The sequence below is a fragment of the Phoenix dactylifera genome, chromosome 8, assembly GCF_009389715.1.
Source record: "Phoenix dactylifera cultivar Barhee BC4 chromosome 8, palm_55x_up_171113_PBpolish2nd_filt_p, whole genome shotgun sequence".
Taxonomy (NCBI): Eukaryota; Viridiplantae; Streptophyta; class Magnoliopsida; order Arecales; family Arecaceae; genus Phoenix; species Phoenix dactylifera.
Window position 1 is genome coordinate 137,101 of NC_052399.1, and position 15,207 is coordinate 152,307.

Below are 15,207 nucleotides of genomic sequence, written 5' to 3' on the forward strand. Positions count from 1 at the left end.
AGAACTGACTTAGACTAATAAATATATATGGCATCCTTCGTAATAGCAATAATCAACGAGGCTTGCAAAGTACATATGTCTATCTATACGTCCATTTTTTTTTTTTGGTAAAAACAGCAATTCATATAGCTCTAACGTGAGAATATCTGGTCAAATCAAGAAAAAGTAAAAAGTACAGAAGAGGAGGTATATCTACTGTAGATGTCTAAAGAAATTTTTTGGAGTGCCGGACGACGAAGAAGGCAACCCAGTTTACTGTACTGTTCATCTCTTAAGATACATGTGCTGCCTAAAAATCGTTCGGCTCTTGAAAAGGCCTTAGCAAAAGGAATGGCCTACATCTCGCCACGAAAATGGCTCGTTTAAATGGGAGGTTGGACGGCCGGCATTGGCCATGTGTGACCCGGGACAAACTTCTTTTTCGATTTTATTCTTCTGGCGGTCTCACCCGGCTTCACCAAAAAGGGCCATAATGGGGCAGCACGGAACCAAGGACGTTTGGTTAGACCCAATTAACCTTAACCAAGTTACCCTCGTCAACAATTTTATATTTTTAACTTTTTTCCTCCTTTCTGGAAAGAGTTTTACATTTCTACTCTGATGAGATATTAAGATTTCACTTGCATTAAAGCCGAAATCTCCTAATTAATGATCTGCAGACAGGGCTTTTATTCCTTATCTCTGCTCTTTACTGGGTGTAATAATAGTAGTTGTTATTGCAGAACATAATGAGGAAAAATAACGATTTTACTTGCTCAAACTATGGTCCAAAAAATAAAAATTACTTTTGTGAAGGTAATACATATTTGTGAGTTGAAAACATTATATCTTGCGAGTTACAAAATAAACAGCGAAAAGCTTCAAAATAATATATCTTATGTCATATGATTACTTTCTAGGGAGGTCTCACATCCCTATCCCCAATTCATTACACAATGAAATGATGAGATGGTTTTCCACCATTCTGTTTAAAAAGGACTATAGCAAAATAAATATCAATATTTTTATTATAAATTGAAATTTTATTGTTAATTTTTTGTCATCATAATCTGAACTTTTGACAATAGGGATCGCATGTCTTGACCTCTAAGATTTTTCTATTCACCTCACAAGGTTGATTATATCAAACCGCATACTTTTCTGAGGAGCGCATTCTTTTTTTATGCAAATGTCATATTTTTTGTAATAAATCCCTCCGTATTTATTCAAATTTCAAAACGGCACAGTGAGAAAAATTTTAGAATATAATAAAAAGAAATTATATTTTGTCAAGCATGCTCTAAATTATGGCCTTTTTTTAAACCAACCACTTCATTAGCGTCGACGTAATAACCAACAAATCAGTGGTAACGGTCGGTAATTTGACGAGCACTTCAATCCCTCGACACCAAAGCGACGCTCTATAACAAGGTCTTGGAGGTGTTTAGCCGCTTGCTCGGAGTCCGATGGCAGAAAAGCTTCCGGCGGGCCGGAAGGCAGAAAGGAGTACTTCGCCGGCGGGCGGGACGCGCCACCCGGTCTACAAAGGAGTGAGGAAGCGGCAGTGGGGGAGGTGGGTGTCGGAGATCCGGGAGCCGAGAAAAAACTCGAGGATCTGGCTGGGCTCCTTCCCCACGCCGGAGATGGCCGCCCGGGCCTACGACGCCGCGGCAAAATGTCTCAAGGGAGCGAAGGCCCAGCTCAACTTCCCGGACCAAGCCCACCTCCTCCCCGTCCCCTCCACGCCGGCACCGAGAGACATCAAGGCCGCCGCCACGGCCGCCGCGAAGCTCGAGACTCCGAGTTCTGCCGCTTCCGCTTCCGCTTCCTCTTCCGCTTCTTGCTCTTCTTCTAGTTGTTTGGTCGTTGGCGAGGAGGCGGAGGTGAAGTCGGAGCTGACGGATGGGTTGGACGACTTCTGGGCCGAGATCGAGGTGACTGAACTAATGAACGGTCGGATATCCCCTGTTTTGTCCCGGGAGACATGGTTCTGGGACACGTGCACCGACGAGATTTATCTGTGAGATCTAGTATTAGATATATTAGCGTGTCTCGGTGTCCGGTGTAATTCCAAGAGAGTAGAAGGTATTGCATGCTAGCGATTTGCTTTCTGAATTCGTGGCACAAATTTTGGACCAGTATGGCCATGGGTTGCCGCAGTCATGGGTTGCCGCGTGTCCTTTGTTTGAGCGAAAACAGAGGAAGCAAGTCATTTTATTAATAAAGTGTGAATGTATATACAGCAAGTATAATGGTCAAGACATGATCACGAAGAAGGAGAACAACAAATAGGAGACAATTTTTCATGAACATCAGAATCCATTTCAGAAGAAAGATTACCCCAAAGCTTGAATGTTTGAAGTCTCGGAGAGAATAGCTTTAACTGAAGATTTTCTTTTTTAAGAAAAAATAAATTTCTCTCGAGCCAAATTTGCCAATATAGAGTAATGATGAGTTGGTTCTATATCCTTCCGAATTATGATTGTATCTTTTTACTTCTCCAAGGGATCCATAAAACTTGTTAGTTAGATGGCCATCCATGAAACTTTAGGTGCAGCTTCAGTGCGAACCAAATGCTTTTGATGAGGAGGCACTTGGTCAACAAATGTGATGCAGTTTCCTAAGTTTGCTTTATATAACCATTTATCGCGAGGACTTCCCGGGTGTGCAATTTGTCCTTCAAAGCTAACCATAGAAATATCTTTACTTCCTCCGGGATCGACACTAAGGAAAGAGAGCACCACCACTAAATGAATTTGTAAAACGATCATACTAAGAAGTGACCATCTTTGGAGTGCCTCCAAACCATCACATCCGCGAATCTGATTCACTTTGTGTTTGATGTTCCATTTCCGATTGTGGTGATTCCAGTAGGCTACAACGGTGGAGCTTCTTTTCGCAGCTTCAAGGTATAAATGTTGAAAGAGCAGTGACGCGAAAGCAATTGAATCAATCCAAGAGTTTTTCTAAAAGCATCGTTACCAGTCTCCAGTTTAAAAAGGGTGCATATCCAAAGGGCTCCTGGATCACTACTGATATCTTTCCAAATTAAAGAGGAGGATTTCAATGATCATTTTGCACGCATCCCGAGTTCCCTTCCAGCATAATAACTGTTGTTTATCAAGTCTCGCCATGGGGTGTTTGGGCTTTTGATAACTGTTGTTTATCAAGTCTTTAGATTCACATTCTTCAACATCCGGATCACAGAAGAGTTCAGGTTCAAGCAGTACAATACAATCATTGCTTTTATAGAGAACCGAGAAACAGAGTACTATCCCTGGCAATTCCTATGGAGGATCGATCCAGCAGGTATGACTAGGATGGGGCCATTACTCACGACAGTCAAAGTCAGTGAGCTCTGTACCTCACTCAGAAGTCCCCCTATATGGCCGACGGATGCAGGCTCGCCATGGAGGATTGAAATCCACTCGAGAGTGGCACTTTTTTTTTTGGAAGGTGGTGTGGCATCGGCTGCTATTTGAGTATCTGACAATACAACAGATTTAGAGCGGAGAGTATTCAGTTGCTTGTCCCTCATGATTAGGCTGAAATTTTCCTACACCATGTAAAAAAGGTGAATCACAGGGATACTAGGAAAATGAGGCCAATTAATTTTTCTTCAATATGCTGCTTATTATATTTGCACGGCCAGGAACATAAGATTGTTTGAGAGCGAGGTGGAGAGCCCTTTGGTCGTTGTGGCGACAGCCATGGATGATGCTTTGGACTTCATTTGTGCCACTAGTTCAAACAGGTATTTGACAGCTGGAAAAATATGAGTTCCCACATTTGCAGATTTTGCGCTTCTTGTGTTTTATTTCAATTGAAAACCTTCAACCGTAGCTTCCTCAATATTAACTTCGATGGAAGTGTCAAGAATAGAGGGCAAAGCAGAGGAGTTGGCTTTTTGGTGGTGGCGGGTGGCTGCCTATTGTATGACACATTGGTACCTTTTGTCGAGCTGAGAGCTGCATGAGAGGGTCTGACTCATATCATCTTAGTTTTGTAGGCTGACAACAGTTCTGGAAGGAAATTTTGGAACAATCATTTTATGAATTAGAGTAAGGACTGAATATCTAGACACGAACCTTCTACCATTGGCAGATATTTGGAGATTCATATTAAGCTACACTTCATGCATGATCAGATATACCTACAAGAGGGCAAAAGTACTGCGGATGGGATGGCATCCGTTGGGACCAAATGTATCAAATTTGTGCTATGAGAGATGTCGATATTGTTACCTCAAAACCTGCCGAATATTTTTTTAGGACCGATGTGTTACAGGATGCCTATATTAAACGACCTTGTAAAGCCACCGCTCAAAAAGTACAACATGATGCTCTCATTGTATATATTAAACGACCTTCTTACAGAGATTGATGCAGTAGACTTTGTTCATGAATGGATGATTCTCACAGCATGAATCTCAAGGCCTACGCTAACAGTGCTCTTAATTTGAAAACACAAGCCTTTTTATTTACTAGTCCTCGTGAGTTTTCGTGAACTCACCTGATCCAGATGTATTGTTTTATAATGCTAGATGGAGTCAATCAATTGATTAGATCATAATGACCATAAAACCAAGTCAAAGGGGCCAGTTCTTGTCACTGTCCATTGAATGCCAGTTCCCTCTAATATTATTACACCCAATGCGGTGCGCTGTCACTCACTGCAGCGAATTCCAACTTGTTTTCCTACTCTCAAATATCAAATGTGACACTTTCCTGATCTGTGAACGCCAGTTTTATTTAGGAGCTAGCTATGCCGGATGCTTTCAGGCGCACATCCACATCTCTTGATACTCGTACAACTCCCTCGGAAATTTTGCCAGAACAAGACTAGTAGGGCCTTTCTTATCAAGCCCAGATTCCTTATATCACAAAGAATTCCCCCAACCTCTTCAATGCCATAGGCAATGCTTTCTAGGTTCGTGGCAATCATTTGAAACTATTTATTAAAATATTTGCCAGATGCGCGTCCAATTAATGCATGTATCACCTATGACAATTTTGTAGGTAAAAGATTAGTTGGGTTATATTTATCAAGCCCCAACAGCTAAATATATGCTTGTCTTGTCTTAGCCATCTCCCTCTGATATCACATTAAATGGAGCATGGCATTGCTTTCTGTCGTGAATTGCACATTGTTGTTCCCTTCTGCTAAATATCCTAGATCTACGAAAATTTTATTGCTAAGATATTCAAAAAATTTGCCAAAGTCTGCGCATTTCAACCATGGATGCAAAAAGATGGACCTAGGATGGATTTAATCCATTTTTTTTCCCTCTCTTTTTGGTGTAATAACAGCTTGCATTAGGATGATTTCATTCTAGCTTTATAGTGGACGGATCTGGTCCATCTAATAATTTCTTCTCTGTATCCATGCGCTCATGTCTATATCACCGGCAAAGAATTAGTTCAATCATAATTATCAAGCCTTGACAAGTATGATCCCACATTGGAAGAGTTGAATCATCGCATGTACATTAAGTAACATCTCCTGGAATCCAGCTAGCATTGACTGCTTATTGTTTGGAAAATGAAACAACAAAACTCATAATAATGACGGAATTGGAGGAGTCAGATGAACTCATGACGCACATGACATGTCAAAAGTTGAAGGCACATGCAAACACGAGTTGTGTACGCATTCCTGAGATAATAAAAATAGAATTTTTTTTTGTATGAATATCCTTCTAAATATCGAATTTTGCATGAATATCTTTTTCAAAATTGATATTTGCATGTATATCCTTATAAAACACTTATTTTACTATTTTACCTTTTTTTAATTTTATTTTTGCATATGTACCCACGCCATCTAACGCCATTAAAAAATTAACGATTTTTAAATTGAAATAACTAAAGTATCCTTAATGGGTAGATGTGCCAAAAAAAAATTTATAAGATGATCGCAGTAGAGGATAAAAAAGTAATTTCAAAAATTTATTTTCTTAATTAAAATAATATATGGTTTTTATTAATAGTGTTAGAAAAATCATTATATTAGGGGCATTTGTGCAAAAACAGTATTTTATGAGGGTACAAAAATAAATTTATATTTTAAAAAGGTATTCAAGCAAATTTAAATTATATTAGATGACCCTTTCCCATGTTTTGCTGCTCGAGCCTGTCATTTATTTCTTCGACTACTAGCTGCAGTGCCAAAACAATTGGCCATGGACGGCAAGTTGACAGGGATCTTGCAACAATCTGGATGGACACCATCCAACTACTAGCTTGCAAATGATGTGGAGTCAAATTATGAAGTTAGGGCTACTAAGGTGTCACATCAAATTCCAACGTATCTACCTCACGCATGGAGCTCATCTAAGGCTGGGTGCCCTGCAAAGCCCAGCCCGAAATTTAGCGGGGGTGGGCACTACAAATAGGCCCATGGGATGGGCCTCGGCAAAAAAATAGGCCAGATCAAAAAAATGGGCTGGGCCTAACAATTTAGAAATAAGTCCGATCTAGCCCAAGATATTACACACACACACACACACACTGCCAGGTTAACTAAGGATGCAAATGAGCCGGCTGGCTTTATGGGCTTAAATTTACCGCATTGTTTGAGCTGATTTATCGGGCCTATCTTATGAGAAGAATTAGATATCTTTTATTTGGATTTTGAATTTAAAATAGTTTAGATTGTGGCTCTAGTTCCAAGAAAATAAAAAATTAGGCCTGGAGAGCGGGCTTGAGACTGGCTCTACAAAATTGGGCTGGAACTAGACAAAAAATTTAAGCCTAATGGTCGGGCTTGGGCATAGCCATCAGGCCTAACTTTTGTTCTGCCCGAGCCCAGCTCAGCCTGGGGTTTGATAAGCTCTAATCATATATAACATATAGAATCCATAAATTAGAATGCTAACATGGTGAAGTGATAAACAATGAGAGAACTTTATTAGATGTGTTCGGTCATGGTTTGCCTTCAAATATTCCTATGCCTCATGAAGCAGATTCAATTAGAAAATGGTGTTGCCAATGCAAGATTTAGTCACGCGGATCGATGACTGAGAAAACAGAGAGTTCTCTTGATGATGAGGGTAGTATTCATGCTAGGCTGATATGAACTACCATTGTATTAAAAAAAAAATAGAAATTCTAGAGAGGCTGGACGCATGAAACCTAGATGCATTCTTCTGCATGGTCTCGGTATCTTGCGTTCTAGCTGCATATATTTTTTGAGGAAAACAGGTGGTTGCACATACATGACAATAAGATTCAGATGTTTTATTCCTCCTTTTATCATACTTGTAGCCTGAGGTTTATCATTCACATTCAAAAGGCCAATGTAAATGTAAATTACAATTGTTTCTTAAAGAAATTTTTAAACTAGATTGACTATAAAAGCAAGGTGACCAGTCAATCTCCACCATAAGCAGTTCTTAGAGCTTTAAGCAAATAGTTTTTGCAATATAATCTAGTGAGGCATTGCAATCTATATTTACTATGATATCGTGTAAGCAATAGTGAAAAAGCTCCCGCCAATATCACTTTTCATTCTTTCTTTCTTTCTTTCTTTCTTTTTTGAATTCGAATGGGAGGAAACGCAGTCAAAAATCAGGCAATAGCAAGCCTAAATCCCATGTCATTAGTACATTAATCGAGTATAAATACATCTACAGAAATCAGAAAATAAAATATTAAAAAACTGAATAGAAAGATCTGCCAAAAAAATCCCTGGGGCTCGTTTGGTTCGCGGGAATCATTTTTCCTCCTAGGAATATAATTCCTGGAAAGCAGATTCCTTGGAGGAAGATGTCTAGGAAAGTACTTTTGGCATGTTTGGTTGACCATGGAAAAGTGACAGATTTCCAAAATACTTATGTTTGGTTGACCATCTACTTTCCTAGGAAAGTTATATATAATTTCTATTATATCTTTAATAAAATTTAGGTCTTTAATGTCTCTTTAATGCTTTTTTAATGCTGAAGGGTTTTTTTGGGAAAGTAACTTTCCCATGTTTCTCATGGAAAAGACTTTCCCATGAAATGTAGGAATCATATTCCCATGGGAATACAACTTTTCCGTCCCTCTTCTTTGAAAACTCTAACCAAACAAGAGGCATCTTATTACTTTTCCGTTGACCATAATTTTCCCCCTTCTTTTCCCACGAACCAAACGAGCCCCATAATGTAGATCTTGTACGGTTTGCCATATAAGATGCCATTCAATCTAGTCCATTATTAGTTTCTTTGTAAATATGTGAAATCTCAATTGATAGTAGTGAGCGCATCATGCTCCAATGCCTCACTAATTGGACTAATTGGCACTCTCCACCAGAAAATTTATACTTATACTTTCAGTTTCATACGAGCAAATTTATTTTGAGATCTTTCATGATATTTTAAATCATCTTTCATGATATTATTGGTACCCCCAAATGAACATTAAAAGGACAGTAAATAGAAGGCTAGAAATCATCAACCATCAGAATATATTGCGACACTGAATAAAAATATTCTCAATACATATTTTGACATGATATAGCAACTATATTTTTTTCTTCTTCTTGCTATTTTTAGCTTAAATTTCATGATAATATATTATGATATCAAAAAAAGCATATTCACTTATATGTACAAAACACTATAACAAAAATCCAATGATGCTAATGAGCCACCTTGTGGGTCCGATTAACGTAATTTGTCAGGTTTCCGAGAACTTTAATTTCATGAGATTCTGAGGTTAGTTAAGGCTGACCAGGTCTACCCAAACCCAATGCCAAGAAACTAGGTCAGGTCAATCCTAGCCTCCAAGATCGAACTCGGGTGGGGCTGATTCGGCTGATCCAAATCTGAATTTTTGAGACAAAAACTAGGTTAGATTAGTCTTGGGCCTGTACCCACCTGTTGGGTTGGGCTGGTGCCGAGATCAAAGTCCTATTTGCTTGATCCATAGGGTGAAATCTCTTGGAGCGAAACCATGGATCACTTCTGGCCCAGCCTATGGTGGTAGCCCGTACTGCAAATGTACCTCGCATTGCAACGACGATAGTTGCAAATCACCTCATCATCTGCCACATAGCTAAGTTGGCGAAAACACATACAAACCGGCCGGTGTGTCCAACACACGGTCATTTCTGCCCACATTGAACATTTTCCTGGCGGGGTGAGGGCTGCTACGCTAGGGTGGGCTTGTCCCTTCCTCCTCCTTTTCTCTTTTTTTCAGCACAAAAAAAAAAAACACATACAAACAAGTCGACGCTAGTGTCATCACTAGATGTGTTTCGCCTAACCTCCTCAAGTAATAAAAAGCTAGATGGGAGTAGATGTATTAGTTAGTTTTTGTTCTCAAAAATTAGAAGCCTCCCTCGCTTCCTAAGCAAACCTACAGCTCTATTCTTCTTACATTGTGGAATAGAAGCATCACCTTTGTTTCATTACTGATTCTTACATCTACGTAATTTGGTTTTAGAATTCAAAAGTTTCTTGCTTAGGAGCTCAAAATGCTGAACATGAAGGTTGGGTCATTGACCTCATCGGACGATCAAAACTAATAGTTTTAACTTTTATAGATCTGGATAAATATATTTTTTTCTTTTACTTTATATATTTCTTTGCTTAGCAACTAGAGATTCTGGATTCAAGTCTCGAAGGTAGTTATAATGAGAAATGGTCTCCCTCCCTTTTCTGGGGGAGAAAAAAAATAATAACATAGCCAACCCTTGCTTCTCTTTTGTCGTGGGCAATTATCATGGGCCAGTTTGAGGTTCAGTTGGGCCAAGTTTGTATGGCCCGCTTTATGGCTGTTTGCTGGGCTTGAACATGGTTCATAGCAGTTTGGTGCCATTAGAGGTGTGATTAGAATCCTTTTGAAGCAGTTTAACATAGTAAGGTTCATGTACTATTTAAGGGAAGTTTGGTGAGAAATAAACTACCTCATTGCATGTGGAGCATATTGGTCTTACCCCCCTTGATCCATCACAAGATTTGTACTACCTATTTTAATTTGTAAAGAGGTAGGGGAGGTTCTACATGCATGGGACAATTTATTGCCCCTGTTGCTTGGATGCACATCTTGCCTCCGGATGATGCCTGATGTGTGATTTCAATCAATGTTGCACATGTGTGTGGTCCTCGCATCCATTCACCTTATGTTGGATTGTTTTATGTCCTTGTTGTTGTTGCTGCTGCTAAAAGCTGTAGCTCTCGTCTTACTTCAAAGCCTTCAGCTTAAAACATCCGTCATAATTTATAGCTAACCCTTACAAATAGTATTTTTACCCCTTTTTTTCTCATCAAATATAAGAAGATCTATCAAGTAGTATTGATCCGCTCCCCCTTTGGCACCAACCATGCAACTTGGCTCTCCTTAATTATTGCAAGTGTTGGACCAAGAGCAACTGCTTTATTTTGGAATAACAAGAGCAATTGCTTTCAATCATACGTCATTTAGCGTTAATATTGGTCCACTATTTGCTGATATCGGAACTTATGGCTCACCTTGTCTTTGTTTGGCGTACATGGCACCAACTAAGAAGTTTCATGTTGGACCGAGCACTCTAGCGTAAATGAGAGGGTGAGATAAAAAAAGGAAGACTTGAAGAAGAAAACATATAAATGAGCTTACTATTTATTAGAATTATCTTGGCACCATAAATATTTGAATCCAAATCCAATGTGAAAGGTTGCAACCATTGAAGTATCTTACTTTATATGTTTTTTATAGCTTAAAAGCAAGATTTCAATAAAACCATAATTATTCTATAGTAACCCTTTTTTTTTTTCAAAATCATCACTGCTTATTACGATGGTTTCAACTATAATTATTTAAATTTATCTAAATCAAAATTATTTTGCCAGAATATAGAGACTAATAAAATGGCCATTATCTGTTGTCATGGTTGAAACTAAGTCAACAATAAAAAAAACAAAAAACTTTTATCAGCTGATACAATAATTTAACAAAAAAAATATTAATTTAGATGGATAATACAAATACTAAATAATGATTTTTATTTTTGTTACAATAGTCAAATTATTTAATTCTTTTAGTATTAGCACCATAACCTGAGGCTCCACTTCCCGTTAGAAACTGTACAAGGACTACTAATTTACATCTTGCATGGATAATCACGATATTTCTTCTTTTATTTCTTGAAAGGAATTTAGAGAGAGAGAGAGAGAGGAGGATGAAGTGACATTTCCTTGGACTGGGTTTTCCAATCACTTGTCTTCTTCTTAGCGTCATTCTGACGGCATGATTGGGTCAGGGGCCAATCTCCAATGATTGTCAGCTTTTTACGAAGAATAAAGCTTTTAGGGAAAAGACCGTCTCTTCGATACCGGCTTCGGCACCCAAACGCAAGAATTAAATGCGCAGCAGCACATAAAAGCTATGCAATCAACCTACAATTGGCTAGGTTATGAGGTGCTGAAATCAATGGGTGATAGCACTTGGTCATTGGAGATCCACAGGGAATTTGATAACAGCAGCATGGTGGACTTCCCACCATGCCACAAGAGGATTTTGTTTTGATTTTTTTGGGGTGAAGAACGCAAGAATATATATATATATTTTTTTAAAAAAAGTTTTGGTGCAATATATATAATTGTAGCATGCCATTAGATCTAACCATATTTGTAAGTTTAAACTTCTAATGAACCATATGCATGTCTATGTACAAGTTTAGTTTTATCATCCATTTAGTCCCTTGTATGAAACATGCATGGACATGAGGAATTGCAAAGGTTATATTACTAGAAATTGGAATTGCTTGAAACACATTTTCTCCTACTTAGTGAATTGCATTATGGTGCAGAATGATAGGTTTATGCAACTAGCTATAACGAAGGTGCAAATGTACATAGCTGCCACTAGAGGTTCTATTATATAAGATAAATTTTAAAAAGATTTTGGCACGGATCATATGCTCGCATGCCTTCTATTTGATGCATCATTTTTTGGATAAGTCTAAATTTGGCTAGGAACAATCACAAAGAGTTCATACTTTAGAGGTTGGGGGACACCTATTATGCATATAGCTATAGAAGTTTCGCATGAAAACCTCTAAGAATAAGATCTAATTAAGTTATTATGAAAATTAAGAAGTTAGGAAATATGGTCACTTTGATATAGTATTAGAAGAAGAAGGCTCAAAGAGTAAGACTTGTAATTTGAGAGCGCATATAATCTTATGAACCTATTGTCCAAATTAACAACACTTATGGTATAATATTGTATATTGAAAGAAAGCTACGCCATTTAATATAACTAGCAAGAAGTGATGTTGACATTTTGAGTGCACATAAGCCTACAATGACGTATGAATTTAGTGATGATTAGGAATAACAATGAGCTAAGTTGTCGGATACTGCCGATTGCCCCGACATATCTTTTGGTGCCCAATCACATGATGCTAACATTGGTGTTGACCTCAAAATAGCTACCAATCTGCTTATTTGATTAATCAAATAATCATCACTATTCATCTGACTAATCACCTCATTGTCATATGACTCATTATATACCCGTGTCGCCGGCTCACTTGTCCTTGGTTGACATAAGTTAATCATCGAGGGATCTTGTTTAAAGTCTTTCGAACTAATTATATTTTCTTCTCTCCCCAACAGCACCGCCTAATGCTTGAACCGGGACCGCAGATGATTTAAACACGGCCATTATTAAAACTTTTCTGTAAATTGCAGCGATTGAGTATTGACCAATTGTAAATTATTTCTTTGACTGGGATTGCAAGAATCTTTCCCTCTCTATGGCCACATCAAGGGGTTGTGAGTGGCTCAACAATTAGGACAGACAAAGAGAGGCCACCATACTAGGTAGAAGCTAGGAAGTTTACAAGGTAAGGCCAAACACATTTTCCTTGGTGGCCCTCAGATAGGTTCAAGTCCTGGACCATGAAGGGTAGCGTGGGTCAAGGAGATTGAAATCCACATGCATGACACATCCTTGCAGATTTCTATACCCCAATAGGATTGCTTCTCTCCTAATAATGCCTTGATTCAACTGCTTAGCCAAGTTTTTGCACTGGACCAAGTTTGCAACCAAAAAAAATATTGGGCTGAGGTGGTCAGGCCCAAACCAGCCTCCCATTGGTAAATTCCACTTGGGAATCCATGTCCTTTTCTTTGCATTTATGAGTGGGTGACATCAGGTTCGATTTTGGACAAAAAGATTGAAGACCAAGAATACACCAAGAGCTCGTTTGGCTTGTGGAAAAAGGAGGAAAAGTATGGTCAACGAAAAATTAATGAGATACCTTTTGTTTGGTTGGAGTTTTCAAGGGAAAGAAATATGAAAGTTGTATTCTCATGGAATTATAATTCCCACATTTTATGGAAAAGTCTTTCCCATGAAAAACATGGGAAAGTTACTTTTCCATAACCCGGAAATCACTCCATTTTTATTTTTTTCCAAAAAGGCCCTTCAGCATTAAAGAGGTATTAAAGATCTAATCTTTATTAAGGGTAATAGGAATTATACATAATTTTTCCAGAAAAGTGGATGGTCAACCAAACATAAGCACTTTGGAAATCTGTTACTTTTTCATGGTTAACCAAACATACCAAAAATATATTTCCAAATATCCTCTTCTTAGGAATTTGCTTTTTAGGAATCATATTCCTAAAAGAAAAAATACTTCCCGCAAACCAAACGAGCCTTAATAGTTTTAAAGACCCAATCTCCTGCACACCACCAGCAGCAACAAATCAGAATATGGGATGCTCGGTTTAGAAAACTGGGGAGCTAGAAATCAAGTCAAATCTTAGAAAGATGGTCATATGCTGTGCAACCACTAGGGCAGAAGAAATTAAATCCAACATAGCATGCACTGCCCCAATCATCGAGAGCTCATTTCGATACATAGCTGTTTGTTTTTGCAGCGATGCATCGAGATGAAAGCTTGATGAACAGGACCTCCAAGAACAAGCGGTTGTGATTGCTGGCTTGCACAACCATATGGTACATACCATGTAGAATATAATTTCTCCCAAGATAGGGGTCCATATCTCACCACTGACTCCAAAGGCCTTAAAGTTTTGTCGCCCGAAGACGACTGTGATTCCAGCCGGGTATCTAATATTGTAAGTCATCAAGATCACCCATCACATTTTATGTACATATATACCTACATATAAAAAGATATCCTTGTACTTCAATCTCTCTACCAAACTGAACTAATAGCTATCTTATTCAGTACTAAATGGTCTTTGGCATGTTATTCTAGTCGTAGCACCAGCAGTTAAATAATAGCCACTGCAACACCCTTTTTTTTCAGTACAATGAACGGCCATTATCATAGTCACAATTGGAGTGAGTGATTCCAGCATTTAGGTTTTTATTGAAATCTTTTCTCACAAAGTCTCTCAAACCTCCCTTAGCATGATGGCCTTCCATGAGACGGGATGAAACCCACGCTTTGGCGTGTGAACTGCCCCACCCTATTTAGGGCTCCTATTTGATCTCCACATGGATGGTACCTCTCCAGAATAACAACATCAGACACCAGAACCAAGCATCTCATGTGCCATAAATTTGTATAAAAATTTAAGGCAAATAGGCGAGCCTGCAACCACAAACACTCTTCTCTTTCTTTGTGGCTGGTGGGATCTTTTTCTTCTTCCTTGATTAGAATTGATCTCTTAATCACTGGCTTGCCTCTAACTTTTCCACGTTAAAATAACTAAAGAAATGAAAAGGTATTTTGTTAATGGTTCTCAGGATGCTAAATGATTCCTATACTATGTGAAATGATGCCAAGGGAATCAAATAGTTATGCTCCGGTGGAGCGATTTATATATTCCAGAGTTCCTATTCCTGGCTTGCTTCAATCTAGTAACTTGGTGACGTTTTACGTGACATCATGCATTCGCAATAATTTAACCATTTTGAATGATAACATATATACGGCCGAGTTCCTCCTATATATTTATATTCCTTCCATTAATTACTTTTTCCTTTCTTTCACTACAAGAGTCATGATAGTGGAGAAAATTGTCCTTGCATGCATGCCATATTTTATAAAACAAGTGGCGTGGTTGATTATCACTTTCTTGACCACTCACCCTTTCGCTTCGAGTGCAAGTCTTCCAAAACGGTAGGGTATTAAAAATTCTCGCAATAAAGTAAGATGCTTGCTTTTATTTTTATTCTTTTTGTTTTTTGAATTTATTTTGTTTAATATATCTAAGTTACAAGGTTTTTTACAATTTGATTGGTTTTAATATGTTTTTCTCGTAATTATGTATCAACTATC

The 15,207-nt window shown here is 38.3% G+C and overlaps 1 protein-coding gene across 1 annotated transcript; it reads left to right on the forward strand.

Moving 5' to 3' along the window:
• The first annotated feature begins 1,286 nt into the window (after positions 1–1,286).
• On the forward strand, positions 1,287–2,440 carry LOC103719666 (ethylene-responsive transcription factor ERF023-like). Its single transcript, XM_008809012.2, has one exon. It carries the CDS (start codon positions 1,446–1,448, stop codon positions 2,001–2,003), a length of 558 nt encoding a protein of 185 aa, XP_008807234.2. The 5' UTR covers positions 1,287–1,445; the 3' UTR covers positions 2,004–2,440.
• Positions 2,441–15,207: the final 12,767 nt, after the last annotated feature.